Source organism: Staurois parvus, unplaced genomic scaffold (assembly GCF_062004578.1).
Source record: "Staurois parvus isolate SC_StPar_1 unplaced genomic scaffold, SC_StPar_1.0 ptg000272l, whole genome shotgun sequence".
Classification (NCBI taxonomy): domain Eukaryota; kingdom Metazoa; phylum Chordata; class Amphibia; order Anura; family Ranidae; genus Staurois; species Staurois parvus.
Window position 1 is genome coordinate 3,279,753 of NW_028318068.1, and position 13,198 is coordinate 3,292,950.

General features: G+C 45.3%; 1 protein-coding gene across 1 annotated transcript in view; it reads left to right on the forward strand.

The window, feature by feature from the left end:
* Positions 1-13,198, forward strand: part of ME2 (malic enzyme 2) — a 99,829-nt gene that overhangs the window by 58,621 nt on the left and 28,010 nt on the right. The window contains exons 8-10 of the mRNA XM_089681612.1: positions 744-853; positions 6,538-6,635; positions 9,729-9,842. Of these exons, the coding sequence (XP_089537738.1) occupies positions 744-853; positions 6,538-6,635; positions 9,729-9,842 (322 nt within the window). The remainder of the gene's footprint in view (positions 1-743; positions 854-6,537; positions 6,636-9,728; positions 9,843-13,198) is intronic.

The following is a 13,198-nucleotide window of genomic DNA, read 5'->3' on the forward strand; positions in this document are numbered from 1 at the left end:
CGTCCACAATTTTGTCTCTGGTGTCTTTTGACAGCTCTTTGGTCTTGCCCATGGTAGTAGTTGGTGTCTGACTGACTGTGGGGTGGACAGGTGTCTTTAAAGAGCTCAGACAGGTGCTACTAAGTTAGATTAATGAGTGGAGTAGAGGTGGACTTTTTAAAGGCACAGTAACAGGTCTTTGAGAGACAGAATTGTTGCTGTTTCTTAGGTGTTCAAATACTTATATTCAGCAGTGCAAGGCAAATAAATTCTTTACAAATCATACAATGTGATTTCCTGATTTTTTTTTTTAATTTTGTCTCTCAGAGTGGGAATGCACCTACAATGTGAATTTCAGACCCCTCCATGATTTCTAAGTGGGAGAACTTGCAAAATCGCAGGGTGTTCAAATGCTTCAGTTCCTCACCGTATGTATCCATGGGTGGCAGAACTTTCTGTGCTAAGAGCATGCTCAGTACTCGTTCCTAGAACAGCGACCAAGCTGTTGAAGATGGTCCTTGCTGCGGTCCTGCTGGCTCCTGATTATGTGATTACTGTGACAGCCAATCACACTGGCCACATGGTCGCCCAAACTTTCCTTCTCCCTGGGTGTACAACCCTGTTAAAGGGATGCTGGGGCTGGGTGGGAAGTGGTTAGTGCAGTGTGATAAATAAGTCAAGCCATTCTAAAGTTGACTGTTGCTGAATAATAATTCCAGTTGGTGATGGCAGAAGATATACATTTATCCGTCGTATGTTCTCAGATATGGAAATAATACACTAATCCAGTTTGAAGACTTTGGGAACCACAACGCCTTCAGATTCTTGAGGAAGTACAGGGAAAAATATTGCACTTTCAATGATGACATTCAAGGTAGGACTTTTTGGTTTTTGGTTTTAACTGCTTTTGTACAAACTCTGCATGTTAGGTGGAAGATCATTTACTTACCGCAGGGTTAGAGGTTTGATAGATCATTGGGGGAGATTTACTAAATCTGGAGCACTCAGAATCTGGTGCAGCTGTGCATGGGAGCCAATCAGCTTCTAAGTTCAGCTTGTTTAAATTAAGCTTTGACAATAAAACCTGGAAGCTGATTGGTTCCTATGCAGAGCTGCACCAGATTCTGTGTGCTCCAGTTTTCGTAGATCAACTCCAATGTGTTCCTTTAAAATGTATTGCCAGCTAACAACACCGCTGCTGTCCTGGTCCCCATTAGAGAGATTTTCCTTCACTTCCTGGCCTGGGTGACCAATGCATCTAAGAAAGAAAGGTTGAGGGAAAAAGACAGGAGGTTCCAACCCAGAAAAAAAAAGACAGGAGGTTCCAACCCAGAAAAAAAAAGACAGGAGGTTCCAACCTTCCTGCCCAGGTCAATTTTCAGATTTCACTGCTGTCGCACTTTGAATGACAATTGCGCGGTCATGCAACATTGTACCCATATGAAATTTATATAATTTTTTCACACAAATAGAGCTTTCTTTTGGTGGTATTTGATCACCACTGAGTTTTTTATTTTTTGCACTATAAACAAAAAAAGAGCAAAAAAAAAAAAGTTTTTCTTTGTTTCTATTATAAAATTTTGCAAACAGGTAATTTTTCTCCTTCACTGATGTGCGTTGATGAGGCTACACTGATGGGCACTGATGAGGTGGCATGGATAGGCAGCACTGATAGGCTGCACTGAAGAGTTGGCACTGATGGGCATTGAGGAGGTGGCATGGATAGGCAGCATTGATGAGGAGGCATGGATAGGCAGCACTGATGAGGAGGCATGGATAGGCAGCACTGATGGGCACTGATAGGCTGCACTGAAGAGTTGGCACTGATGGGCATTGATGAGGAGGCACTGATAAGCAGCAATGATGGTCACTGATAGGCGGCACTGGTGGGTGGCACTGCTGGCCAGCACTGCAGGGCACTGATTATCAGGGCATTGATCATCAATGCCCTGATGATCAGTGCCCATCTGCTCTGTGACAGCTGCTGGTTATCGGAAGTACTTTCCTCACGCTGTGACAGTGTGAGGAAAGTGCAGCCGATAACCAGCAACTCTATTTACTCCGGGATCTGCTGTCATTGGACACGGCTGATCACCTGGTAAAGGTCACTGTGATTGTCCTTTTACCTCATCACGTGATCAGCTGTATCTATAGGACACAGCAATCACGGAGATCGCTGGTGAACGCCCCTGAATGCACACGTGGGAGAGCGCGTTCTGAGAGGACATCATATGATGCCCTTCCAGAACTGGGTAACCAACGCTGTAGCTGTCATTTGGCTAAAGTGCGGTTACCAAGTGGTTAATGTCAGTTTTTTTTCAGAATTTTCTGTATTTTTTTGTTTATATCACAAAAAGCAAATAACCCAGTGGCAATCAAATACCACCAAAAGAAAGCTCTATTTCTATGAAGAAAATGATAAAAATGTCATTTGTTTACAGTGTTGCATGACTGTGCAGTTGCCAGCTAAAGTAGCGCAATGCTGAATAGCAAAAAAATGCCCTGGTCATGAAGAGGGTAAAACCTTCCGGAGTTCAATTGGATGAAATAGAGCAATAAAAACTTGGCAGAGGCTTTAAAATTTTCCCACCACGTTTTCACCAAAGAAGTGGAAAATGTTTCAAGTTGGCATTCCACTTTAAAGGAGACCTTGTACTTCATTAAATAAACAACACGCCTTGACCCTGACTTCCATGATTCAGAGGTGACATCATCCCCTTGTGGTCCCGGGAATGTAAGGCCAAGATCCAATGAACCTCTGATATTAAGCACACATAAAGAAAAATAGATTGTAACAATATGGGGAGATTTACTAAAACTAGTGCACACAGAATCTGGTGCAGCTGTGCAGAGTAACCAATCAGCTTCCAGGTTTTATTACTAAGGCTTAATTGAACAAGCTAAAGGTAGAAGCTGATTGGTTACTGTGCACCCTTGCACCAGATTCTATGTGCACCAGTTTTAGTAAATCCCCCCCTAGGTTCACATATATGCAGTTCTGCGAGCCACGTTTTGCGTGGACACAGCAGACCATTCATTCGAACAGGCTGCTGTGCCTTCTGAAATTCAGGGAAAAGGTCCCTGCATGATTTTAGAAATCGAAGTCTGCACAGCAAGTGCAGTGTGGGTGCGATTTCCAGTGCAAGCGGCGTGCCATTAGGATTCTTTTTTTTGTTCTTGTTTTTTTTGTACTGTGCTGGTGGTTCCCAGTACTTTCTGGTCGGTGTGGATCCTCAAGGCAGGCAGGAGTGATGTCAGCTCCACGTACAGCAGCAGTAGGCGTGGCACATTTTCGGAACATGCATGCTCCTTCATCAGGCCATAGCTATCCACAACGACCAGGAACCACCAGCACAGCCAAGGACAGTGCTTTGGAGAATTGCCTGCAGCCGGACCAGCCAGGAGTTGCACAGCGGTTGACACCAGTTTGACAAGCACTCATTTAACTACTATTATACTACTATTGTGAGTTGCCAATTTTGTGAAATAAATTACAGGTGTACTTCCGTTCACAAATTTAATTAGTTCTGCGGGACTTTTCGTATTGCGGAAAATTCGTAAACCGAAACACGGTTTCCCATAGGAATGCATTGAAAACCAAATAATCTGTTCCAGAGGTCAGAAAAAAGTAAAAAACTAGTCTTTTATCTGTTCAAAACTCTTTATAAAGTGCATTTTAACGGCATAAATACTGTACAGGGACATGATGAAAAATGAATTCATAAATGCATTGGAAACCAATTCATTCCGGAGGTCAGAAAAAAGTCAAAAAGTTTTATCTGTTCAAAACTCTTTATAAAGTGCACTTTAAAGGTATAAAGGGACATGACTAAGCTCGAAAGAGCAGGGCCCTCGATCCCCTCATGTTTTGCATTGTATTGGTATTGTTCTGTCACATGTTCTGCCCCCTTTGTAATGTACAGCGCTGAGCGAACTATTGGCGCTTTATAAATACTGTATAATAATAATAAATAATGACTAAAAAAAATTCATAAATGCATTGAAAACCAATTAATCCGTTCAAGAGGTCAGAAAAAAATCAAAAGTCTTATCTGTTCAAAACGCTTTATAAAGTGCACTTTAAAGGCAAAAATTTGTAAATGCATTGAAAACCAATAAACCCATTTGTATTGCGAAAAAAAATCGTAAACCGAGGCATTATTTTCAATGGATTTTCATTCGTACACCGAAACTTACGTTAACTGAGGCGTTCGTAACCCGAAGTACGCCTGTATTTGCTTATATTGCTGCACTTAGATGGCGCTGCTTCTCTCTCTTTTCACACACAGTCTCTTCCAGCTTTTTTTGAATTGGCTGCCACTGAGTCCAGCATTGCTGGAAGATCTCTTAACCACCTTTTGGACTCTAAGGACTTTACTTGTGTGGTTAATATACTAGTCATCTCAGTATACATGTTTTTTTCGTCCTCATGCACACAGGACGTTTTTACAGGAGCTGTTTTTGTCTTTTGACATTTTTTCTACAGCCAGTAAACTCCCCAGCATGTTATCCTACGTGTCCATCCCCGGCATGTTATCCTACGTGTCCATCCCCGGCATGTTATCCTACGTGTCCATCCCCGGCATGTTATCCTACGTGTCCATCCCCGGCATGTTATCCTATGTGTCCATTCCCGGCATGTTATCCTACGTGTCCATCCCCGGCATGTTATCCTACGTGTCCATCCCCGGCATGTTCTCCTATGTGTCCATCCCCGGCATGTTCTCCTATGTGTCCATCCCCGGCATGTTATCCCATGTGTCCATCCCCGGCATGTTATCCTACGTGTCCATCCCCGGCATGTTATCCTACGTGTCCATCCCCGGCATGTTCTCCTATGTGTCCATCCCCGGCATGTTCTCCTATGTGTCCATCCCCGGCATGTTATCCCATGTGTCCATCCCCGGCATGTTATCCCATGTGTTCGTCCCCGGCATGTTCTCCTATGTGTCCATCCCCGGCATGTTCTCCTATGTGTCCATCCCCGGCATGTTCTCCTATGTGTCCTTCCCCGGCATGTTATCCTATGTGTCCATGCACACATAGACTGGAATCAACATTTTTTGGCAGGGACGTTTTTTGGCTGGAAAAACTCTCTAACGCTGAGAAAAGTGGTAAATCGTGGCAAACCAGCGTTTTTGGACCTTTTTTTTACCCCAAAAAATGTTTTTGGGTAAAAAAATATAACTCTAAAAACTCAAACGCGGCTAAACGCTAATGTAAAAACGCAGAAAAACTCATGTTTTTAACATGACTTTACACAGCTAACGTTACCAGCGTTATTAACCCCCCTGGCGGTATTCCCGAGTGTAGCTCGGGGTAAACTTTCAGTACCAAAAGCGGTAACCCCGAGCTACACTCATGAATACCCTGCAGCATTGCTCCGGGATCCCTGTTTCACTTACCTTGTCCTGCACTCCCACGATGTCTCCCCTGCAGCATCCCTGGCAATGTCCTCCGGTCGATTCTGGGTTCTGTTCCCTGCGACGTCGGGACGTACGGGGGCGAAACCGGCGGGACATTCAAAAATGTTAAAAGTGACATTCACTAATACACTAAAATCTGATAGTAAAAAGTTACTGTATCAAACCATTTCACATACATTTTGTCCCGAGTGCTTTGTCCTGTCCCCTGCCTGCATTTTTACTGTCCTTTATGCCTGGAAACTGAGAAACGTCCATGGCGTCCAAAAAGCGTCCCTTTAGGTCAAAATTGGTTTTAGACCGGCTAGAGAACAGCGATAGTAAATCAGAATTACTTGCAGAATTGAGTGATAATGATTCGTGGGGGAAATTCATCATCAGACACAGAAAACTCACTGATGTGCGAACTTGGCGCTATATTTTAAATTTCAGTGTTTTTGGTTTGATTATATTATTGAATTAAATTTATTAATATTATTTTTTATGATTATTATTATAATTTATGATTTCATGTTTCAAATTTTATCATACCCGGGATGTTTACTAGACTCTTGTTCGGACAGATTTCAGTGAGTTATTCCTAAGAATGACAGGCCTACAATAAAAAAAATACATATTTCCATGCAAAAAAAATGTACCGCTTTGAGCACAGAAATACTGACATAATCATACCGCTAGGGAGGTTAAAACGTCCCGTGTGCATGGAGCCGCCTTCTTGGTGAGCCAAATATTTCTCCTATTCCAGAGGAGTGGAGCCTTTTTTAGTTGCACAGGGAAAAGGGGACAACTCCACATTATTACCCACAGTTCTTGAATGAGGATGTTCAACATGCTGGTATGGGTGTGATGAGCAGGTGTTCCTGAACGTCTGCCCCTATAGTGCACATTATTGCTGGAGCAGCACAATGCTCTGTGCTGGGTGTACCCCCCCCCCCCCCCCCCCCACTGTCAACTGTTATTCTGCTGCAGCTGGAAAATGCAGTAAAACAAAGAATACAATATATTAAGCAACTTTCCGACTGTTCCGCGTCCTATCACATAAGAGCAGACAAATTCTGTTGGTGACAGTATGGAGCAGAACGTTTACCATTGCAGTCTGTTGTAAGGGAGCTTCTGTTTTCTTTGGTGTCTTTAGGTACGGCTTCGGTGGCGCTGGCTGGTCTTCTCGCCACGCAGAACGCCATTAATAAACCCATCACAGAGCAAAGGGTTCTGTTCCTTGGTGCTGGAGAGGTATGTAAGGATTTTTTTCTTTTTGGTATATGCATATCATAATAGAGGAAAAAATAAATTCTACTGATCACTGAAGCAGGAGATGGTGTCAGAATCTTATTGCCACACCCTGACTGTCAAACTCAGGAGGGCGCCTACTGTAGGGTATAATAGGTACTGCAGTCTTATCTGGAGGTAGATGCAGAACTCCACAAACAACTTTTTTTTTAGCTTACTAAAACACTTTTTTGTGTCTCAGTGCTGCTGATCCCCTGTAGCTTTTTTCAGCCACTTCCCATCTACATACACAAACTGCTTCACATCATTGCTCTGCACCCGTTAGTGGCAGTGATGGGCTATGCTTGCCTTATGTGGGCTACTTGTAGTCTCAACCAAGGGGATATGAGACCGGGTGACGATACAAAAGCATAATTGTCACCCCCAGAAATGGCTGAACAAGGACCTTCATGGGAGGATCATAAGGGTTTGTTTGTTTGGTTTTTTTATTGTTTTGCTTTTTTTTTCTTCTTTTTTTTTTTTAAATGATAGCTTTTGAAATGACAAAAATATATTAAAGGCTAGCACCCCATATTTGGGGTGTAACATGGAGCCAAGTGGAGACAACCCACCATCACAGCTGCAGCAAAAGGACTCATAACTTTCAAAGAAACACAAGGGTGGTGGTCTTCACACTCGTAGTCCATTGACACTTCATCCAGCCCTCCAACTGAAAGCCCGTACCTCCGTATAGACAAGGAGCTGGAAAAGGGTCTGCAGGAGCCTGGCATTGCACTTGCTGATAGTGTGGTAGCATGCTGGTGCCTTCCTGTCTGCTGCACATTCCTGTTGGACAGTGAGGCTGCCAACAGAAATGTATAGAGTGGGGTTTGGCACAAAACTCATCAATACCTGGAAGTTTCTACGTTTAGACCTGCATTCTACTTTCTAGCATATGAGCCCTACAGCAATGCTTATTGGCTCCATGTGCTGCTTCTCCTGCCCCCAGAGCTCCACTGTAGACAGCTAATTCCTGGTGATATTTATGTACTTGCACTTGCCCTGCTTGCATTTAAAAAATACATTTTATAGTATATTAATGCACACAATTACCGTATTTTTCGCTTCATAAGACGCAATTGTTTTCCCCAAAAAATGGTGGGAAATGTCAGTGCGTCAGCCGGGTGCCTACTGTGCATACGCGATAAGCTCTGTGTTTTGTGAATGGTCCGGCAGTCTTCTGGAACCTGTCACGTGTCCCACAAGACAACGGGGAGGGAAGACAACTCTGCGGAAGTGGAAGCAGTTACCTGTCAAATTCAGGGACCCGCTCCCCCCCTTCCGCTCCCCATAGGTCTGCAGTCTCTGGTCATCTCCTGTACTGTGTCCGCAGTCTCTGGTCATCTCCTGTACTATGTCCTCAGTCTCTGGTCATCTCCTGTACTGTGTCCGTAGTCTCTGGTCATCTCCTGTACTGTGTCCGCAGTCTCTGGTCATCTCCTGTACTATGTCTGCAGTCTCTGGTCATCTCCTGTACTGTGTCCGCAGTCTCTGGTCATCTCCTGTACTATGTCCGCAGTCTCTGGTCATCTCCTGTACTATGTCTGCAGTCTCTGGTCATCTCCTGTACTATGTCTGCAGTCTCTGGTCATCTCCTGTACTATGTCTGCAGTCTCTGGTCATCTCCTGTACTATGTTCGCAGTCTCTGGTCATCTTCTGTACTATGTCCGCAGTCTCTGGTCATGTCCGCAGTCTCTGGTCATCTTCTGTACTATGTCCGCAGTCTCTGGTCATCTTCTGTACTATGTTCGCAGTCTCTGGTCATCTCCTGTACTGTGTCCGCAGTCTCTGGTCATCTCCTGTACTGTGTCCGCAGTCTCTGGTCATCTCCTGTACTGTGTCCGCAGTCTCTGGTCATGTCCGCAGTCTCTGGTCATCTTCTGTACTATGTCCGCAGTCTCTGGTCATCTCCTGTACTGTGTCCGCAGTCTCTGGTCATCTCCTGTACTGTGTCTGCAGTCTCTGGTCATCTCCTGTACTATGTCTGCAGTCTCTGGTCATCTCCTGTACTATGTCTGCAGTCTCTGGTCATCTCCTGTACTATGTCTGCAGTCTCTGGTCATCTCCTGTACTATGTCTGCAGTCTCTGGTCATCTCCTGTACTATGTTCGCAGTCTCTGGTCATCTCCTGTACTATGTCCGCAGTCTCTGGTCATCTCCTGTACTATGTCCGCAGTCTCTGGTCATCTTCTGTACTGTGTCCGTAGTCTCTGGTCATCTCCTGTACTATGTCCGTAGTCTCTGGTCATCTCCTGTACTATGTCCGCAGTCTCTGGTCATCTCCTGTACTGTGTCCGCAGTCTCTGGTCATCTCCTGTACTATGTCCGTAGTCTCTGGTCATCTCCTGTACTATGTCCGTAGTCTCTGGTCATCTCCTGTACTATGTTCGCAGTCTCTGGTCATCTCCTGTACTATGTCCTCAGTCTCTGGTCATCTCCTGTACTATGTCCGCAGTCTCTGGTCATCTCCTGTACTATGTCCTCAGTCTCTGGTCATCCCTGTACTATGTCCGCAGTCTCTGGTCATCTCCTGTACTGTGTCCGCAGTCTCTGGTCATCTCCTGTACTATGTCCGCAGTCTCTGGTCATCCCTGTACTATGTCCGCAGTCTCTGGTCATCTCCTGTACTGTGTCCGCAGTCTCTGGTCATCTCCTGTACTATGTCCGCAGTCTCTGGTCATCTCCTGTACTGTGTCTGCAGTCTCTGGTCATCTCCTGTACTATGTCTGCAGTCTCTGGTCATCTCCTGTACTATGTCTGCAGTCCATTGGTTCAGAATATTTTTTTTCTTGTTTTCCTCCTCTAAAACCTAGGTGCGTCTTATGGAGTGAAAAATATGGTGTTTAATTTAATGTGTTTATTTTATATCCTGGAGCCCAGCTTGAGCAGCGTGGACAGGCAGCAGTTTCTTCTGATGAATGTAATAAATCTGACTATTTACAATGATCCCAGGTCGTCAGGCTTGCTATTCCACTCTGCTAGGGTTATACATTTAGTGTCAGCTGTCACACTAGATTAAACTCTAACTAAAATAACCTGCTTCCTACATCCTCCAGGCAGCTTTAGGTATTGCAAACCTCATTGTCATGGCCATGATGGAGAACGGCATCTCAGCAGAGGAGGCTCGAGAGAAGATATGGATGTTTGATAAATATGGATTACTGGTCCAGGTGAGCCACACTAAAGCGGAACTGCAGTGCATCTGAACATCACAAACCAAAAACAATATTTCATTCATTTTTAAAGGATAAGTTCACCTTTTAGTAAAAAAAATAGTAAATGCACATTTTTTTGCAGGTAAATTTTTGTCTGCAGGAGCCTGTAAAGCAGGGGTGTCAAACTTGTGGCCCTCCAGCTGTTGCGAAACTACAAGTCCCATCATGCCTATGCCTTTGGGAGTCCTGCTTGTAACTGTCAATCTTGCAATGCCTCATGGGACTTGTAGTTTGGCAACAGCTGGAGGGCCACCAGTTTTACACCCGTGATGTAAAGCATTGCACCAGTGATCAGTAGGTCGCTGGTGCCATGCAGGTCTCCTGCAGACCTGTCAGAATATCTGCTTGCCCATACAGGATGTACAAGCAAACTGACATACTGACAGGAAGAATCAGTGAACTACCATGGGGCTCTATAGCACTGTGGTATTTCTTTGAGGACTACAAACTGATAGCCGCTAAGGCTGCCTGGACTTGTAGTCTCTAATTCACAGAATGCTGTGAATGAGTGATGCGGCCATGTGGGAGGAGCCCCACACAGCCACGTTTATTAAAAATTTGACAGCTAAAGGGGGGGGGGGAGATTGCCTGCTAGCGGGAAGTGGGGGTTGGTCAGATTGTAATATGTTACATGACGCACCCTGAATATGGGTGTAACATGTTACGAAAGGTGAACTTATCCTTTAATATTCAAAGCAAACCCCCTCATCCATCCATGTCTCCATGTATTATTTTGTTGAGAAATCACTTTAAAAAAAAAAAAAAAACCCTAGCATTTCTGGCTGTGACCATCTTGAGTAAGGGTTTATGTAGCATTTGCCTTCTAGAATCCATCTGCCCTTAGCACAGACATACAGGCAGGAGGGTGTGCTTAGCTGAGAAAACCCCTCCTCTCCAGAAGACTCCTGGGATGTATGACTTTATTTGCCTAGACCAGAAACCAGGAAGTAACTGAAGAAATGCAAAAAAAAAGTAAATATAATATATTTTCCTATCTGTTTACTAATGCTAACAGCAGAAGGAATAAAAATAGTCTGTTGATTGAGAGAGTGAAGTTCTGCTTTAATATCTGTGAGTATATGTAGCCAGATATTTCTTTCTTTCTCCCCCATTGGGGATCGCAGGAAGTCTTAAAGGATAATTCCCCCTTTACATGTTACAGTTGTATTTAGGGTGTACATATATCATTTTCCTAAGCACTTGCACCCCCCCCCCCCCCCCGGCCCCACCTCCCATGACAACATGCAGAGGTTCCTCTCCCTTGCAGCTGCCATCACATTTAAAATTGGTGTGATTGTGCAGGGCTTCTTCTGCACAGCCGCACCCGTGAATAAATAGACTACAAGTCCCATCTGCCACCTTGGCAGATGGACTTGTAGCTCTTAATGTACTACGAGTTCGGAAATCTGCAATGGCAGTGTTCATCGGCAGACTAAAGGCCTTCATATTTGTCAATGAAGCCTAAAAAGAACAGTAACAACAAGCGCTAGATGTCAAATAACAAGGATAGGCTAGCCGCTGACATGAGAAGTAAACCTCTAAAAACTTCTGAACTAAGATTCATCAATAAAATGTAGCGCTATTTGCCGGATTAAAATAAATATAAAATAATGAACGAAAAATAAATATATATATATAAAGTTCATGCAAGATGGACGTGACTCTTGTGATGCGTCAAAGAATGGTACAGCAGAGTAATCGTGACTCTTGTGGTAGTAGGACTGGATGTAGATTGCACTAACTGGATGCATAAGGGGATTATGCATGGAGTATTGAGGACCTACTCCTGGTGCTCTGGATGTGGGACACTGGAAGGGTAGTCGTCATCTTAAATCACGCCACTAGATGTCATGTATCCCAAATCAATGGAAAACCTCAATAGATTTCGACATCATTATTATTACATCGAGTTTATATAGCGCCAAAGGGTTTGCTCAGCGCTGTACAATAGAGGGGGGGACAATACATGAAACAGTACAGCAACTACAAACAGCACACGAGGGGTTAGGGGGCCCTACTCTTTCGAGCTTACAATCTAGGAGGGAGGGGGTAGTGGTACAGGAGGAAGTGGTTGTGGGGGATGGAGTGGTAGGAGGAATGAAGGAGAACGGCTGTTGGGTGAGGGTGGGGTAGGCTTCCCTGAAGAGGTGGGTTTTCAGGGGGCGCCTGAAGGTGAGGAGGGAAGGTGACAGTCTGATGGATTGGGGTAGTGAGTTCCAGAGGATGGGGGAGGACCTGGAGAAGTCTTGAAGTCGTGCGTGGGAGGAGGAGACCAGGGAGCAAGATAGAAGGAGGTCCTGTGAAGAGCGAAGGGTACGGGTAGGGTGGTACCTGGGGATCAGGTTGGTGAGGCAGTTAGGGGCAGTGTTGTGAATGGCTTTGTAGGTCAGAGTGAGTAGTTTGAATTTGATGCGTTGGGCAATCGGGAGCCAGTGGAGGGAGAGGCAGAGGGGGGTGGCAGAGGTGGAGCGGTTGGTGAGGTGGTTGAGTCTAGCCGCTGAGTTCAGGATGGTCTGAAGCGGGGAGAGCCTGCACTGGGGTAGGCCGGTGAGGAGGGAGTTGCAGTAGTCAAGGCGTGAGATAATCAGGGAGCGTACGAGTAGTTTAGTGGTGTCTGGGGTAAGGAAGGAGCGTATCTTGGCGATGTTCCGGAGGTGGAGCCTGCATGTGTTTGTAAGTGATTTGACATGAGGTTGGAAGGAAAGGTTTGAGTCCAGAATGACGCCAAGGACTTTGGCTTGCGGGGCGGGATTGATGGTGGTGGTGTTGGTAGTGATGGATAGGATGGGGGGGGGCGCGGGCAGGGGGAAAGACGAGAAGCTCGGTTTTGGACATCAGCCACCAAGGGGATCATCCCAATCATCATACAGCAGTGCAGTAGGAAGCGATGAAAACCTTCAAAAGGCCAGGGCTCCCATAAAAGAGCCCCAGGGCAGAAGCTATGATAGTGTAGTAACTTTATTGATGAATAAGGCAAATACAAAACAAAAACACTTACAGTATTGGCACGATAACCACCAGCCTTCCTTAACAGGCCATGCGGTATGTAGTAGTGGTTGGGGGGCACCTCCCTGACGGGGCCCCTTTCATAACGTGTAAATTACACGAAATGCGTCAGGGTGGTGCCCCCCAACCACTACTACATACCGCATGGCCTGTCACCGGCCTACCCCAGTGCAGGCTCTCCCCGCTTCAGACCATCCTGAACTCAGCGGCTAGACTCAACCACCTCACCAACCGCTCCACCTCTGCCACCCCCCTCTGCCTCTCCCTCCACTGGCTCCCTATTGCCCAACGCATCAAATTCAAAC